The following is a 16411-nucleotide window of genomic DNA, read 5'->3' as shown; positions in this document are numbered from 1 at the left end:
CTAGTCATGTATATTGTCCACCTCCTTCGACACATATCTACTGCATTAGACATGTCGCTCATAATTTCATGCGGGAGATCAGAGACAAAACACTGCGAAAGAAGTTTGTCAACACAGGGTATGCATTAATAGAACCATTCTTCAAACACTACCGCAAAGACATCAGATTGTCAAACACAAATGTAGTAATGTGAATCAACAATATTCCATTAGAGAAGTGGACTAGGGCATACGACAATGGTCAACAATGAGGCCACATGACAATAAATCTTGTGGAATCAATAAACTCTGTCTTCAAAGGTATTTGAAACCTACCAATGACTTCTTTAGTGCAAATAACCTATTTTAGGCTAGGGGCGCTGTTTGAGATCAGACGTTCCAAATGGGGTTCAGTGTTACAATATGGGCAGTTGTTCAGTGATGCTTTAATGAAATTCATTAAAGAAGAAGATTCCAAATCTAACATACATGTGGTCATAGTGTTTGACCGTACTAAATGTTGGTATAATGTTGTTGAGTCAATGGATAAAAATGAAGGCATGTCGAGGAGGCACTATCGAATGGAACTAGATAGAGGTGGGTGCGGCTGCGGAAAGTTCCAATCCTTTCGTATGCCCTGCTCCCATGTCATAGTGCCATGTTCAAAGGTTCGACATGACCCTTCCAACTTACTATCCGCCGTTTACAAAGTTATAAACATATGTAATGTTTATAAAATTAGCTTTTCGGTGGTAGCAAAATAGGATTGTTGGCCTGCATATCATAGGGACATACTCTGGTACAACGAAATAATGCGAAGAAAGAAAAATGGTCGCCCAAAAAGCACCCGTATTCGAACCGAAATGGATACGGCGAACAAAATGATTATATTATGTAGTCTGATGTGGCTAAACGAATACATAATCACCCTAAATTAGTGACGAGGGCTCTTTGCGGCAAAGAATAGAAGGTGGTGTACTAGTTCTCAGTAAGTATTGGAAGAATCCCATGAAATGTTCATCCAAAGAGGGATTTTAGTTAGTGAAAAAATACCTTCTTTTTCTTGTTACCTCCTGCCCACAGCCATGCACATAATAAAGTTCATGTCGCCAGCCCGATCATAATCGTACAAACTGTTCCAGTGTTAGACTAAGCACAACAACATAATTTTAATTGTAACCCTTTTGCTTTATATTTAGAACAACATTCATTTAATAAATATCATAAGATTCAGTTGCAAAAACTTGAAAACAACAATTAAACAACAACACAAACAACTACAACAAATAAAATAACATCACAAACAAATACAATACATAAACAACATAACTATGCGATTACAATCATCAAAACAATTTTGTAAAAAGTATACATCATCATGTGAACGTCTCTGTCAGTTTTAACATCCACCAAGAAACGAACTTCTCCATTTTGGTTGAACATGGTATCAAGTCATTGAATTCTTCTATTATTTTCATCCTCTGCAATTTCTCCATCTAACAAACGGTTCAATATCCTATTAAGATGTTCAAACGTATCTACATTCCAAAGTCGGATCTTCATCAAAGGTTGCACTGCTAAAAAAATTAAATCGACATTTCTCTTGTGAATATAAGGACACATATATGAATATGAAGACATTTTAAAGAAAAATGGAAGGAGATACTAAGAAAATGTGTGAAAAATCATGAGAGAGTGATACTATATTTATATATGAAGTGCATGAACAATAGTCACATGCATTGGTGCCCACGAGTGGATTATGCATGCGCCATTGCATGTGGCTATGCGCCAGTCTTAGTGACGTCATGAACATGGATGCGTCAATGCATGTGGCGCATATGAATAATATTTTTATTAGATCCGCCAATACATCTAACGCATTTGTTACATATCTTTGGAAAAATAATTATTTTAATAAATATTTTCAAGATTATTTTAAAAATTTAACTGAAAACTTAATTATTTTATAATAAAAAATCTCTAAATGTGAATGCTTAGTATAAAAATTGGATCATTGTCACATCTGGAAAAAAAATCCAAGTTATCATCTTATTTAATAAACACATGACAAGTCAAGTAATCACATAACTAACCATTAATTTTCTCATGACAAGATCCGATAGATTAACAAATCTTAATTATTAACCATTTATTAATACTAGCATTATGGATCACTATAAAAGAAAATACACTACTATTAAAGGATTCAAACAAATTAAAATTTGTATAGGCAAAGAGATAAAAAAAGTGCCTAAATCTTAAATCATGGGGATTGATTGGGCCAATGTCGGCATCACGGGGTGACAAATAAAGACAAGTGCTCTGTGGGGTCACTCTCTTTTTCACTGTCCTACAACTCTTTCATTCAATGATTCTTCATCACTCTCCATTTTTTCCTACCAAATTAAACTCATTTTAATATTACTAATGTACCACCTTTAATTTAACCTCATTTCCCTCAAAAAAATAAACATTAAACACTGTCTCTCTCAAACTCATAGCTGTTCTTTATATGTACGTTTTTTTTAATAATATCTATGTCTCCTTTTCATTTATTTATCATTCTGCAAAAAGAAAAAGTGAACTCGAAAACAAAACAACAGTAGTAGTGTGAAGAGGAAAAGTAGAATCAAAGCTATTTCTTTGTTACTTCCTTCTTCTTCATCTCACTTCTTTTGCTTTACCATCTTGCAAGATAAGGTTTATCATCCATAATCCATTATTCAACCCGAAGCTCATAATGTGGAACATGTCAACACTGATTCTTCTGCTACTTCTTCAGTTTTCATGCTCTCTTATTGGTTATACTACAGCTTCTGTTTCTTATGACTCTAAAGCTATCACCATTAATGGTCAAAGAAGGGTTCTCATTTCTGGATCCATTCATTATCCAAGAAGCACCCCTGAGGTATTCTTATGAATGAGCTTCTGGGTCATTGTGTTTTCTTGTTTTTAAACTAATGGGTGTCTTAAAGTTTCTTCCTTTTTTCTTCTTCTTATGCCTTTTATGTGATTTGATTAACTATGTTTTTTTTTTCAGATGTGGCCAGATCTTATTCAGAAGGCTAAAGAAGGAGGTTTAGATGTGATTCAGACTTATGTTTTCTGGAATGGACATGAACCTTCACCTGGCAAAGTAAATATCTTATGATAACATAAAACAGTGCCTTTTTTAGTAGTAGTTTTGTTTTGCTTAAACAGTGCATAAGTGATTAAGTGCATATAAGTGATTACTGAAAATAATCACTTTTTTTTTGTTTTCTTGATTGGTGTAGTATTATTTTGAGGGGAACTATGATTTGGTGAAGTTCATAAAGTTGGTGCAGCAAGCTGGTCTCTATGTGCATCTGAGGATTGGTCCATATGTTTGTGCTGAGTGGAACTTTGGGTAGGGTAATTGTTCTTTTTCATCTTTTTTTGGAAAAAATATTTGACACATGTGAAACTAGATTTTGCTTATTTGGTTTTTCAGGGGTTTTCCTGTTTGGTTGAAGTACATTCCTGGAATCAGTTTCAGAACAGACAATGAACCATTTAAGGTAACATTTCAGTTATTCTTATATCTTAGGAATTGTTAAGATTCTCATTATTTTCATCTTCTAATTGCTTTTGGTTTTTACATTGCCATAATGAAGTTTCAAATGCAAAAATTTACTGAGAAGATTGTTGATATGATGAAAGAAGAAAGGTTATATGAGTCTCAAGGTGGTCCAATAATTCTATCACAGGTAAGTTAAAAGATACTACTAGCTTTCTACTTAACTCAACCTTGCTTTTATAGTATCTTGTAGGTTTTATTTATTGACAAGAATTTGTGATTTTGTATAGATTGAAAATGAATATGGACCTATGGAGTATGAAATTGGGGCTCCTGGTAAGTCCTACACAAAATGGGCAGCAGATATGGCTATAGGACTCGGTACCGGAGTTCCGTGGATAATGTGCAAGCAAGATGACGCTCCTGATCCTGTTGTAAGTTCCGCCGAATTGTTCGTTTTTTAAGAAAACATTTTATTTTTGATACATTCTTTTATGCCTCCGAGGATTTCATCTTCTAATTTCGACGTTAAACGTTGTACAGATTAACACCTGCAATGGCTTCTATTGTGATTATTTCTCTCCGAATAAGGCTTATAAACCGAAGATGTGGACAGAAGCTTGGACTGGCTGGTATAATGCCTTGTTTCTGATTTCTTATGTTTTCATAAGATTAAGATCAATACAAGCAAGGTAGATAGATATAACTTGACTATAAATTGCTTCTATTTCTCTTTTATGCTTGCAGGTTTACCGAGTTTGGAGGTCCGGTACCTCACCGACCTGCTGAAGACTTGGCGTTTTCGGTTGCAAGATTTATACAAAAAGGGGGATCGTTTATCAATTATTACATGGTAACTTCATTGTTTATCGAGTTCAATGTGTAATTGTAAAGATTCACTATTTTTAAATATTGAACTTGGCCTTTTGTTTCGTTCATTTTAGTATCATGGAGGAACAAATTTCGGTAGAACTGCTGGTGGTCCATTCATTGCTACAAGCTACGACTATGACGCACCTTTGGATGAATATGGTAAAGAAATTATTCAAATACTTAAACATAACCGATAAGAAGAACTTCACATAAGTAGGATTCTTAATTTTGTTTCTTATCTTTGCAGGATTGCTGAGGCAACCAAAATGGGGTCATCTGAAGGATTTACATAGAGCAATAAAACTCTCTGAACCTGCTTTAGTTTCGGGAGATCCTACCCTTACACGGATCGGAACCTATCAAGAGGTATGCAGACTTGTTTCATTTATGTGAAAATTATCAAACCTATTTAAAATGCTTTATATTATAGTGTCGCTGATTTTTGTCTTTCGTCGTTTTCGTGCAGGCTCATGTGTTTAAATCGAAGTCGGGAGCTTGTGCTGCGTTTCTTGCAAACTATAATCCAAAATCTTTTGCAACAGTGCCATTTGGAAATATGCATTACAACTTGCCTCCTTGGTCTATAAGCATTCTTCCCGACTGTAAAACAACGGTTTATAACACCGCAAGGGTGAGACAGGAGAAAAAGCATTTTTATTTCACATGAGCTTGACCAAATATATATGATCAAGTGAATTTAAAACTAAATTTTTCCGAAATCTTTATGCAGGTTGGTTCGCAGAGTGCCCAGATGAAGATGAGTCCCATTCCTATTCACGGTGGACTCTCTTGGGAAGTGTTTTCTGAGCAAACAGCCTCAACTGATGATAGTTCCTTCACCGTGACTGGTCTATTGGAGCAGTTAAATACAACAAGAGATTTAACCGATTACTTGTGGTACTCCACAGAGTGAGTAATAAACAACTAAGCAGTTTTTAAACATTCATTTTGGTTTTTCCATGTCTTATAGTTCTCTTTTTTGCCAGTGTTGTAATTGATCCTAATGAAGGATTTTTGAGGAGCGGAAACGATCCTGTTCTTACGGTGTTATCTGCTGGGCATGCTATGCATGTTTTCGTCAACGGTCAGATGTCAGGTGAGGAGCACCATCCTGCATTACAATTTTCATAAACACTAAATTCAACATGAGACCAATAACTTAATTAAGCGCTTATCATATAAATATTTTTGATTAGGAACTATCTATGGAAGCTTGGAATTCCCCAAGCTAACATTTAGCCAGAGTGTGAAGCTCAGACCTGGTGTCAACAAAATCTCTCTTCTAAGTGTTGCAGTTGGACTCCCGGTACGTTCTCTCGCACACACATGCACTGAAAAATATTTTGTTAGAAACCTCATTACGATACTAAGTTGATATGTTGGAATCGCAGAACGTTGGCCCTCATTTCGAAACATGGAATGCTGGTGTTCTCGGCCCGATTACGTTAAATGGTCTCGATGAAGGTAGACGGGACTTGTCTTGGCAGAAATGGTCTTACAAGGTTCTACCTCAAACATTCGCCGTGCTTTTATTTTCCTCTACATTGCTTGATTTTGCGGGAAATTCATTTGAATTACCATTTTATTTAGGTTGGTCTCAATGGTGAAGCCTTGAGTCTTCATTCTCTTAGTGGAAGTTCTTCAGTGGATTGGGTTCAAGGCAGTTTAGTTTCTAAAATGCAGCCGTTGACTTGGTACAAAACTACTTTCGATGCCCCGGCCGGAATTGCACCGTTTGCTTTAGACATGGGAAGCATGGGAAAAGGACAAGTGTGGTTAAATGGACAGAATCTCGGCCGTTACTGGCCTGCTTATAAAGCAGCGTCTGGTAAATGCGAAAACTGTGACTATGCAGGAACTTATAACGAGAATAAATGTAGAAGTAACTGCGGCGAGGCTTCTCAAAGATGGTGAGTGAGAAACATAAACCTTGCGTATTGTTGTTTAATACTGACGAGAAACTATTCGTCAAACTAATCAATGCATGGTAATTTCAGGTACCACATTCCTCGTTCGTGGTTGGAACCAACCGGAAATCTTTTGGTTGTGTTTGAAGAATTAGGCGGAGATCCGAATGGAATCTTTTTGGTTAGAAGGGATATAGACAGTGTATGTGCCGATATTTACGAGTGGCAACCAAATCTTATAAGTTATCAAATGCAAAGTTCTGGTAAATCTACCAAACCTATTAGGCCAAAAGCACATTTATCATGTGGCCCTGGACAGAAAATTTCATCGATCAAATTCGCTAGCTTCGGTACTCCATTAGGATCTTGTGGAAACTTTCATGAAGGAAACTGCCATGCTCACAAGTCTTATAATGCTCTTGAAAAGGTATTGCTATATATATAGCTAAACATAGTTTTTGATTGTCACTTTTACTTGTTTCATTACTCAAAGGTGAGTTTTGTTGTTGCAGAATTGTGTTGGACAGAACTCGTGCAAGGTAACAGTGTCGCCTGAAAATTTTGGAGGAGATCCATGTCCAAATGTCTTGAAGAAACTCTCGGTCGAGGCCATTTGTACATGATCACTTCAACCTCAGAAAATAAACGGAAAGAACTTTTAAGATAGATTTTCCCCCGACGACGAAATCCGTATTTTTGCCTCAATGAAATTCTAAACTACTTGAAGATCATCACCACAAGCATTAATTTGGCTTTCACCAAAGTGAAGTTGCAGAAAACACAACACACCGTCTGGTTGAAAGCCGGTAGAGATTGCTGATATGATTGTGGATGTGTGTATATATTTGTGCTATTCTTGTTATATAGAGGTGAAAGGTGATGGAGATTTGATTAGATGCACAATGAGACAATACTATTTGAGTCAAGTCCATGTGCAATTGATTATTATAGTGTGGAAGCATCTTGCTTCTTGTATTATTAGTATTATTTTTCTTTTGTAAGCTACATTGATAGAAACTTGATTGTTTTCTTCATGTAAGAAACTTTACATGATCAATCATATGGAAAAAGGAGAAGAATGGAATGTGATATTGTTGCTTTTTTGTTGGATGATTATGTTTTCTTAGAAACAGATACGGATACGTTACCAACTACAGCACGAAAGAATCTATAACTTGCAAGAGAAGAAAAACATAATTGTCTTTGAATGGAATATGCATATTTAGGTAATTTAGAGATTCTAGAAACCTTTGATTGTTCTTGGGGTTTAATCTTTTAGACTTTTTGTTCACCCAGGAAAAACATTTGGATAAAACGTGAAATTTATGGTATTTGTCATAACCTCTTTGTTACAAGAATCGAGCAGACTTGGAGAAACGAGGATCTTTTAATTCACACTTTGCCTCCTCCGGGGATAAGTTACGCCTTTGCCTTTGCAAGTCTGCTCGATTCTTGGTTTTATCCAAATATTTCTTTCTTGGGTCAAGAAAAAGTTTAAAAGATTAAACCCCAAGAACAATCAAAGGTTTCTAGAATCTCTAAATTACCTAAATATGTATATTCCATTCAAAGACAATTATGGAGTCTGCTCGATAATTATTATTATTAATGAAAACGAAATGATTCGGAGAATGGTTCTAAGACATAATTATTATCGATTAAACTTTAATTTAATTATTATTAATATTTACAACTCATTGTATAACCCATTGATTAGTATTCTATTTAATTATATTTATATCTACAATTTTATTAATATTTATTTAATGGATCAAGTAAAGAGTGTTAAAGATGAAGAATGTAAAATTTTGGTTTAGGAAAAATATATAAAGGATATATGAAAAATATATTTCTATAATTTATTTAATGAAGGATATGATATCTCACACGACTCTAGCAGACTCAACATTAGAGAAGAGGATCAGAAATAGGGGTGACAAACGGGCATGGCCGCCCCGTTTAGGTCCGCCCCGCAAAAGCCCGCAAAAAAACGGGGCGGGGCGGTCATAGTTGAGGATGTGGGCCTAAAACTTAGACCCGCCCCACAGAAAAGTGAGGGCGGGGCGGGGAAAGCCCGTGGGCACTGCACTCTTTAAGTCTAAAAATGCAAAAAATTATGTAAATACACGTGCCCGCAAAAGCCCGCGAATAAAAAGGGACGGGGCGGGGCAAACACATTTGAGGGTGAGGGCCTAAATCCTTGGTCCGCCTCGCACAAAAGTGCGGGCAAAACGGGCATGTCCAGCGGGCCGAGCCCGTTTTGCCACCCCTAATCAGAATTATAATTTCTACCGTCAGATTCAGAAACAAGGGATAAAGGAAGCATTGAAAAGAATGAGTAGTAGTAAAGCGGTTAGGCCAGACAATATACTTATTTAAGTGTTTTTTTTAGAGATAAGGGTATTAAGTGGCTCACCAAACTCTTTAATAAAATTATGAGGTCAAAGAAATGGTCAGATTAATGGAGAAGATGCATCTTAGTTCCAATCTATAAGAACAAGGGGGATATACAAAATTGTGCAAATTATAGAGAGATTAAACTTATGAGTCATAACATAAATTTATGAGAAAGAATGATTGAACAAAGACTAAGAAAATAGACTCAAGTCACTGAGAATCAATTTGGTTTTATACATGGAAGATCAACCATTGAAGCGGTTTATCTACTACGACGTGCAATGGAGTAGTATCAGATGGAGTTTACATAAAATCAAGAATCAGTGATTCAAGGTGCTTTAATGGAGTTTACAGAAAATCAAGAATCGGAAATTAAAGATCCAACTCAATCGCAAGAAATCTCCACAGTTTTTGCTTCAACGAAGTCCAAGAACTCTTTTGGACCGAAACTCTCGATTAAATTGCAAGAGAATAACTATCTACTATGGAATCAACAATTGGAAGGAGTGATTCTAACTCAAAAGATGCACAAGCTTGTTGTCAATCCACATATTCCACAAAAGTTCAAATCAGCTCAAGATCGTATCATAGGTACAGTTTCAGAGGAATATGAAGCTTGGATCATGCAAGATCAAGTTGTATTCATATGGTTGTTATCGAGAGTTTTGAATCGGTATTACCTAGGGTTCTTGCATGTAAACACACCTTTGAAGTTTGGGATAAGATTCATTAATTCTTCAACGCCCAAATGAAAGCTAGGGTTCGACAATTGCGTGTAGAACTCATATCAAATAAGAAGGGAAATAAGTCAATCGAAAAATTTGTATTAAGAATCAAAGTGATTGCAAACTCTCTGTTAGTTGTTGGTGACTCTACCACCGAACAATATCAGGTATATTCGATTCTATAAGGACTTCCTAAAGAATACAATCCCTTTGTCATGCAAACGTATGGATGTCATACACCTCATACTATGTGTGATGTTGAAGCACTTATGTATGTGCAAGAAGCACAATTAGATAAATTTCGTCAATAATTGGCTACTTAAAACATCGTTGCAAATGTTACTCACATAAGCCAAGAAGAGAGCAACTCCAAACGGGCATACTCTGTTTGTCTAGGTAAAAAAGGTTCAGTCGTGGGCGTGGTCGTGGCCGAGGAAGGTGCGCAATTGGAAATCATCCCACATGTCAACTATGTGGGAAGTATGGGCACTCAGTCACAACCTGTTGACATCACTTTGATGAAAATTTCATGCCTCAAAATACAACTAGTGCTCACTCTAATTGTGCAAACAGTTCTAATCCCAGTCAAGAATCCACTTGAGAAACCTCACATAGTTCTCAGACTATGGAAATAATGGCTACCACGAGTCGACCTGCCTATACGCAAGAATACTCATTGCCTTCAAAATTAGAATCTCAAGCTTGACTCGCCGACCCAGGTGCTTCCCACCACTTAACTCCTTATGCTTTTATTTTACAAAATAAAAGAACTCATGAAAGATTCAATAAGGTTTATGTAGTAAATGGTCAAACTCTTAGCATCTAGTAAGTAGGTTCCTCACAATTTTACTCCAAGTTCAATTCAAAATATAAATTAATCCTTACCAATATCCTACATGTACCTTATATCACTATAAACTTGTTGTCTGTTTCAAAATTCTCTAGTGATAATAATGTTATTTTTTAATTCCTTCCTGATAAATGCTATATTAAATCCCAGGCTTCTAAAAAAGTCATTGTTGAAGGATTTTTAGATGCCAGTGACCTTTATTGCTTTCTTCGGCTATCTTTGGAGCTAACAAGCTCTCGCAACCTGAATAACAACTTGAGTAATACAATTAGTATTCAAACTTATATTGTTTCTCATTCTAATTCTCCCGTGTAAAATAATTATAATACTAGTATACTTTGGCATCATAGGCTAGTTCATGCCAACTTTACCTCTGTTGCTCATATATTCAAACTGTATAATATCCATGATCCTAATAAACATAGTACTATTTTTTGCACCTCTTGTAATCTTGGTAAAGAAAATAGGTTACATCACCTTTAACTACCACAATTTATAATAAACCTTTTTATATGATCTACATTGACTTATGGGATTCATCCCCTAATCCCTCTAGTCTAGGTTACAAATATTAGATAGCCTTTGTAAATGGACATACTAGATACACATGGTTACATTTTCTTAAACATAAATATGAAGCCTTGAAATCCTTTAAACTTTTTCATGTGTTTGTCCAAACTCAGTTTAATGTAACAATTAAATCAGTTCAATCTGACTTTGGTGGATAATTTAGACACTTTATCAATTTTTTTTACAGAACTAGGGATAACACATCGACTCACTTGCTTTCACACTTCCCATCAAAACGGGTCTATGGAGAGAAAGAACAGACACATAGTTGAAATTGGTCTTACTCTTTTAGCTCATTCTTCCTTACCTCTGACATATTGGGATCATTAATTTCTCAACATTTGTTCATGTAATCAATAGACTACCTACTTCATCCTTGAGCAAAGATAACTCACCCTTTCATGCTCTATATCAAAAACAACCTGACTACACTTTTTTAAAATTCTTTGGGTGCTCCTATATTCCCCTACTCATACCCTTTAACAGACATAAATTTTAGTTGAGAAGTCAGGAGTGTGTTTACCTTGGAGTGTCTTCTCAACATAAAGGCTTAAAATGCCTGAGTAAGGAGGGTAAAATATTTATCTCTAAGGATGTTACATTCAATGAACATCATTTTCCTTTCCCAAAATTATTTGCAAAAGAGAGAATTCCTAGTAGCTCTCATACTAGAGAATATGTATCTTGTCCTATTAGTGTTCCATCTATTGTCCTATTAGAGTTTCATCTATCCCTGTACCAGTCCCCTTTATGCTTGTACCAACTGTTTCATTTATGACTCAATGTGTCAACAATGGAACATCACCTGGCCATATAATTGTACCCAATTCTACTGACCAGCCTCCTTTGACTGATAAAGGTAATAACCAAAATTTTATTCACAAGGTTCATAACCCTGGGTGTCAAAGCCAAACCATTGGCCCAACGACTATCCTTAACTAGCTTGTCTCTGAACACATGTCTGCTCACTCAGTTATTGCACTGTCTGTAATCAAACCTAGTCCCACCAATGTGTTTGTTGGTAACCACACTCATGACTTGTCCAATTCCCCTTTTACTAGTACTTGGCCTAATGTATCCCATTATCCTAACGATAATGATCACACTAATGTGTCTATGCAAGACAATGACCTTGAGGGTAAAGATTCTACTTCAGGACCTAGTATCTCAAGTTATCTTGAGAATAATAACAACTCTGATCACATATCTGGTCAAACACATAACCCTAGGGGTAATGTTTTTGAGTAACAAGTTAATTTACACAAAGAAACTAGTGCAGTACAAGACCTAATCACTACCTTATACTCTTATAAGATATCATTATCCTCTTGTATTGTCAGATATGATTCATCTCACTCTCTATCTGTTATCACAAGTAAACCTCATGCCCCTCTCCTTGAAAGAATCACCCCATGCTTACCAGATCCAAAATTGGTAAGTCAAAACCCAAAGCCTACATGGTTCACACTGAGTTTGAACCTACCAGTACCAAGCAAGCCTTGAACAAGCCTGAGTGGGCAATGGCCATGAGAGATGAGTCTAATGCTTTGCAAGCAAACATAACTTAGACTCTAATCACACTACCTCCTGACAGAAAAGTTGTAGGATGCATACGGCTCTTTAAAATCAAAGAAAATGCACATGAGACTATTCAGAAACACAAAGTCGGGCTTGTTGCTAAAGGCTTTCACTAAGAACACGTGTGCGATTACACTGAAACTTTATCTCAACTGGTAAATCCAACAACCATTAGAGTAATTTTAACCCTTGTTATTACATACAAAATGGGACATCAACAAATAGATGTGAACAATGCCTTCTTGAATGGCAATCTACATGATGATGTATATATGAAACAACCTTCTGGTTTTGTAAGTACTGATAAAACTCTTGTGTGCAAGCTCAACAAAGCCATATATGGACTCAAACAAGCCCCAAGGGCTTGGTATGAAAAATTGCATCAAGTTATAGTTCACTACTTTTAAGTGTGATAACTCTTTTTTTGTCTATTGCAAGCAAGGTATTTCTCTATATGCTATTGTTTATGTAGACGACATACTCATTATTGGGTCTAGCTCTACTCCCATTCATGACTTAATCAACAAACTACATATTTCTTTTGCTCTAAAGAAGTTGGGTCGGCCTAGTTATTTTCTAATATTAAAGTAAAATTTTGCAGCAATGGATCCTTGCTCCTAACTCAGTCCAAATACATCAAAGATCTGCTAGCAAGGGCCAAGATGGATAATGATAATGGTGTTATAACTCCCATGTTAAGCACATGTAAAGTAAGAAAGCATGGTACAAACCACTTCTTTGATCCCCAGCTATACAAGTCAATAATGGGTGCTCTGTAATATGTTACTTTGACAAGGCCAGTCATTGCGTTCAGTGTCAGCAAAGCATGTCAGTTCATGGTGTGTCCCCTTGACACTCATTGGTCAATTGTTAGAAGATTGTTGAGGTATCTAAGTGGTACAGTTAAATATGATCTTTTACTATCTCCCTCTATCTCAACTCCCAAGTTCTCCCTTCGAGCTTACAGCGACACAGACTGGACTAATAACCCAGATGATAGAAGATTGACCTTTGGCTCGTGTATATTTTTTGGCCCAAATATGGTATCTTGGAGTTCTAAAAAGTAATCATCGGTGGCTCGTTCGAGTACAGAAGCAGAATATCAAGCTATTGCTCATTACCGTTGAATTGTGATTCCATGTGTCGAAGCAGGTTGCTCAACAGAGCAAGGAAGTGTGGAACCACCTAGTATGATGAGTTGTGTTAGTGTGTCGAAGTGTCGAAGCATGTTGCTTCACACAGGATTTCGACTTAGACCTATTTTAGTAGTGTTAGCTATTTTGGGCTTTTATAGTTTTGGGCTTTGACTTGAGGTCCAAGTTAACCTAAATCTATAAATAGAGGGAGTAACCCTTATTTTTGTAATAAAGTGAATAGAGTATTCATAACATTGTATTCACAATATTTTGCAGTTGCAAAGTGAATCAGAAGTTTTCCACAGTTTGTGGGCAGAGAGAAACTCTGCAGAATTCAATTCCTCTTCTCCTTCATCGTTCTTTACATTCTTTCTTTCTCCACTGTTCTTCTTTTTCATTGCTATTGTGTGGGTGATAACAATCTTGTTCGTCAAGATTGATTGAAATTCTCTATAGGTTTTGGGGGATTTCCAACATCTGGTATCAAGAGCTCCGGTTTAATCGATTCGTGGGAAGAAAATCACCATGGCAACAAATCATCCAAACGGGCATTTTCCAGCAAATCTTCGGATTCTCAAGAACAAAAATTATGAGAATTGGTGCAACGCTGGCAGAAAACGCGACAGATCAAGAAAAGGCTGCACATAAAGAGTTGAAGAAGAAAGATTATAAAGCTCTGTTTATAATCCATCAATATGTTGATGCAGATAACTTTAAAGAGGTTAGTGATGCAGAGTCAGCGAAAGAAGCATGGGAAATTCTGGAGAAATCGTTTGGAGGCGCGGAGAAGGTGAAAGAGGTGAGGTTACAAACTCACAAAAGAATGTATGAATTGCTTCAGATGGAAGACAATGAAAGCATAACTGATTTATTCACCAAGGTTACGAAACTGGTGAATCAAATCAAGGTATGTGGAGAAGTGTTGACATCAAGATCTGTTGTTGGAAAGATCATGAGGTCATTGTCTCCAAAGTTCGACCACGTGGTAGTAGCCATAGAAGAGTCGAAAGATTTGTCAAAATTGACAAAGGAAGAGCTTCAAGGGACGCTTGAATCTCATGAACAAAGAATGGTTGAAAGTGAAGGAGAATGGTGATCTAAAACGCAGCGGAATTTAAAATTTCTCCTTTAATGATCCTTACGAATGGGCATGATCAGTGATAGAATCGTTACCTCTTGTGGCGATCACGAACGTTAAACGATGACAACGCCTCTACTCAGTCCAAACGAACGAATTCCTTCAATCTCAGTGCTAGCTGCTACGAATGAAGGCTTTGAGTGAGAGAGAGAGAGAGAAACAAAATTGCAAGTGTGACAATGCTTCTACACAAGGGCTCTATTTATAGAACCACTTGTGTGGGCTGCAAGCTAAAAAGCCCACTCAAGTGTATATGGCCCATATCTTATAATATGCCAAAATCACTTAAGCGCGTGGTACCGTACCATATTTCGTATTCTACTTAAGTACACCGTACCTTACGATGTTCTATAATTCACTTAAGGGCACCGTACATTACAGTATTCCTTAATTAATCTATCTCTCATCAATTCGTCCTTTGTGTGTGACCCTATAGGTTTTCGCGGCATTGACAATTATATTAAATCACGTATTTAACATAATAAACAGTGAGCGGTATCTAGCAACAAATCACTGCTACCCAAGACACGAAAATGTCATGTGATCTGACAAATCCTTCTGTGATAATAATTATGTGTATAATTACCCTTTTGCCCTTATTTCTATATTGAACACAAAGCATAGATTGTGTCATCCTTGTCCAGTTCAATATTGGGCCCATAGACATTTATCCTGTTACGCAGGATGGGCAAATTCCATCTAAGTCACTCATGTCCCTTAGCATGCTTCGTGGAGTACCCATCAACTGTCTTTATGGTCATCCAATTACGGACAATGTTTGATCAGCAATAAGGCACTCGACTCTACATCTAGGGTCCATAGTGGTTTTAGGTCGAAGGGTGGTATACACCATTATCACCATGAGAATAACTTATGACACTTTGCATAACATTCTATATAGTATTCTCATAGCAGGTCAATCCAGTATAAATATTACTCTTAATATTCATACCTATGTTTAAGACTTGATAACTCTTTATCCATGATCCATGAGATGTGATCATCAGTCTATAAACATAATAGTCTTCATGCTTTAATGTTATCCCACTTCACAATAAAGCTTGACTACTGATACTTTAAGAATAATGTCCTTATGTTTAATGTGATCTCATGATTAAGTCATACTTGATACATTAAACGGACTAGCTATTCTAGGGACTTTATTAAACAAACATAATAAATAAAAATCTTTTTATTATTAATAAATAATTCGATACAAGTACCAAAAGTGTTGGCCTCTAGGGCTTACACCAACAGAAAGAGTTGCAGGAAAGTCGAAGAGTGATATGGCTTTGCAGGCTCAATCAGTAAAAGAAAGAAAAGGCAAATGAAGCTGGAATGGCAACAAAGGCAGAAAAGGTTACAATAATTCAACTTGTCAAAATCAGCAAAAAGGAAACTGGTCGAATCAGAGAAAACCCTGGAACCAAGGCAACCAAAGAGGTGGTGTTGCAAGTAGAGGAAGAGGTGGTGGTCAAAAGACAGACAAGAGTCACATTCAGTGTTATTGTCATACGGTGAACTGACTTGGGGTATTTTGCTTTTTATCGCAATGTCGCGGATAGCAAGAGTCGCCACCGACTTTTCTTTTATCCAATAAGGAAAGGTGGAAAAGAACAGGAAAGACCTCAATAGATTTTGGGTTCGGGAGGTACATTATACAAAGGGAAGGTGTTAGCACCCTTTGTATCCATGGTTATCCATGGGCTCTTAATTG

General features: G+C 36.5%; 1 protein-coding gene across 1 annotated transcript; it reads left to right on the top strand.

Moving 5' to 3' along the window:
- The first annotated feature begins 2410 nt into the window (after positions 1-2410).
- Positions 2411-7410, top strand: LOC127087372 (beta-galactosidase 1). Its single transcript, XM_051028256.1, has 18 exons — positions 2411-2890; positions 3023-3118; positions 3258-3370; positions 3455-3521; positions 3618-3710; positions 3811-3954; positions 4064-4152; positions 4268-4373; positions 4465-4552; positions 4641-4759; positions 4860-5024; positions 5124-5302; positions 5380-5489; positions 5590-5699; positions 5785-5895; positions 5984-6303; positions 6391-6727; positions 6813-7410. The coding sequence occupies exons 1-18, from the start codon at positions 2723-2725 to the stop codon at positions 6921-6923; spliced, it is 2526 nt and encodes an 841-aa protein (XP_050884213.1). The 5' UTR covers positions 2411-2722; the 3' UTR covers positions 6924-7410.
- Positions 7411-16411: the final 9001 nt, after the last annotated feature.

Source organism: Lathyrus oleraceus, chromosome 5 (assembly GCF_024323335.1).
Source record: "Lathyrus oleraceus cultivar Zhongwan6 chromosome 5, CAAS_Psat_ZW6_1.0, whole genome shotgun sequence".
Classification (NCBI taxonomy): domain Eukaryota; kingdom Viridiplantae; phylum Streptophyta; class Magnoliopsida; order Fabales; family Fabaceae; genus Lathyrus; species Lathyrus oleraceus.
This window is presented reverse-complemented; position numbering and strand designations above follow the sequence as displayed.

Bases quoted from the DNA above. Each gene is read 5' to 3' on its own strand.
- LOC127087372 (XM_051028256.1), top strand. From the start codon at position 2,723: ATGTGGAACATGTCAACACTGATTCTTCTGCTACTTCTTCAGTTTTCA. The intron at 3,119-3,257 runs GTAAATATCTTA...TGATTGGTGTAG, and splicing joins ATGAACCTTCACCTGGCAAA to TATTATTTTGAGGGGAACTA. The intron at 6,304-6,390 runs GTGAGTGAGAAA...TGGTAATTTCAG, and splicing joins GGCGAGGCTTCTCAAAGATG to GTACCACATTCCTCGTTCGT.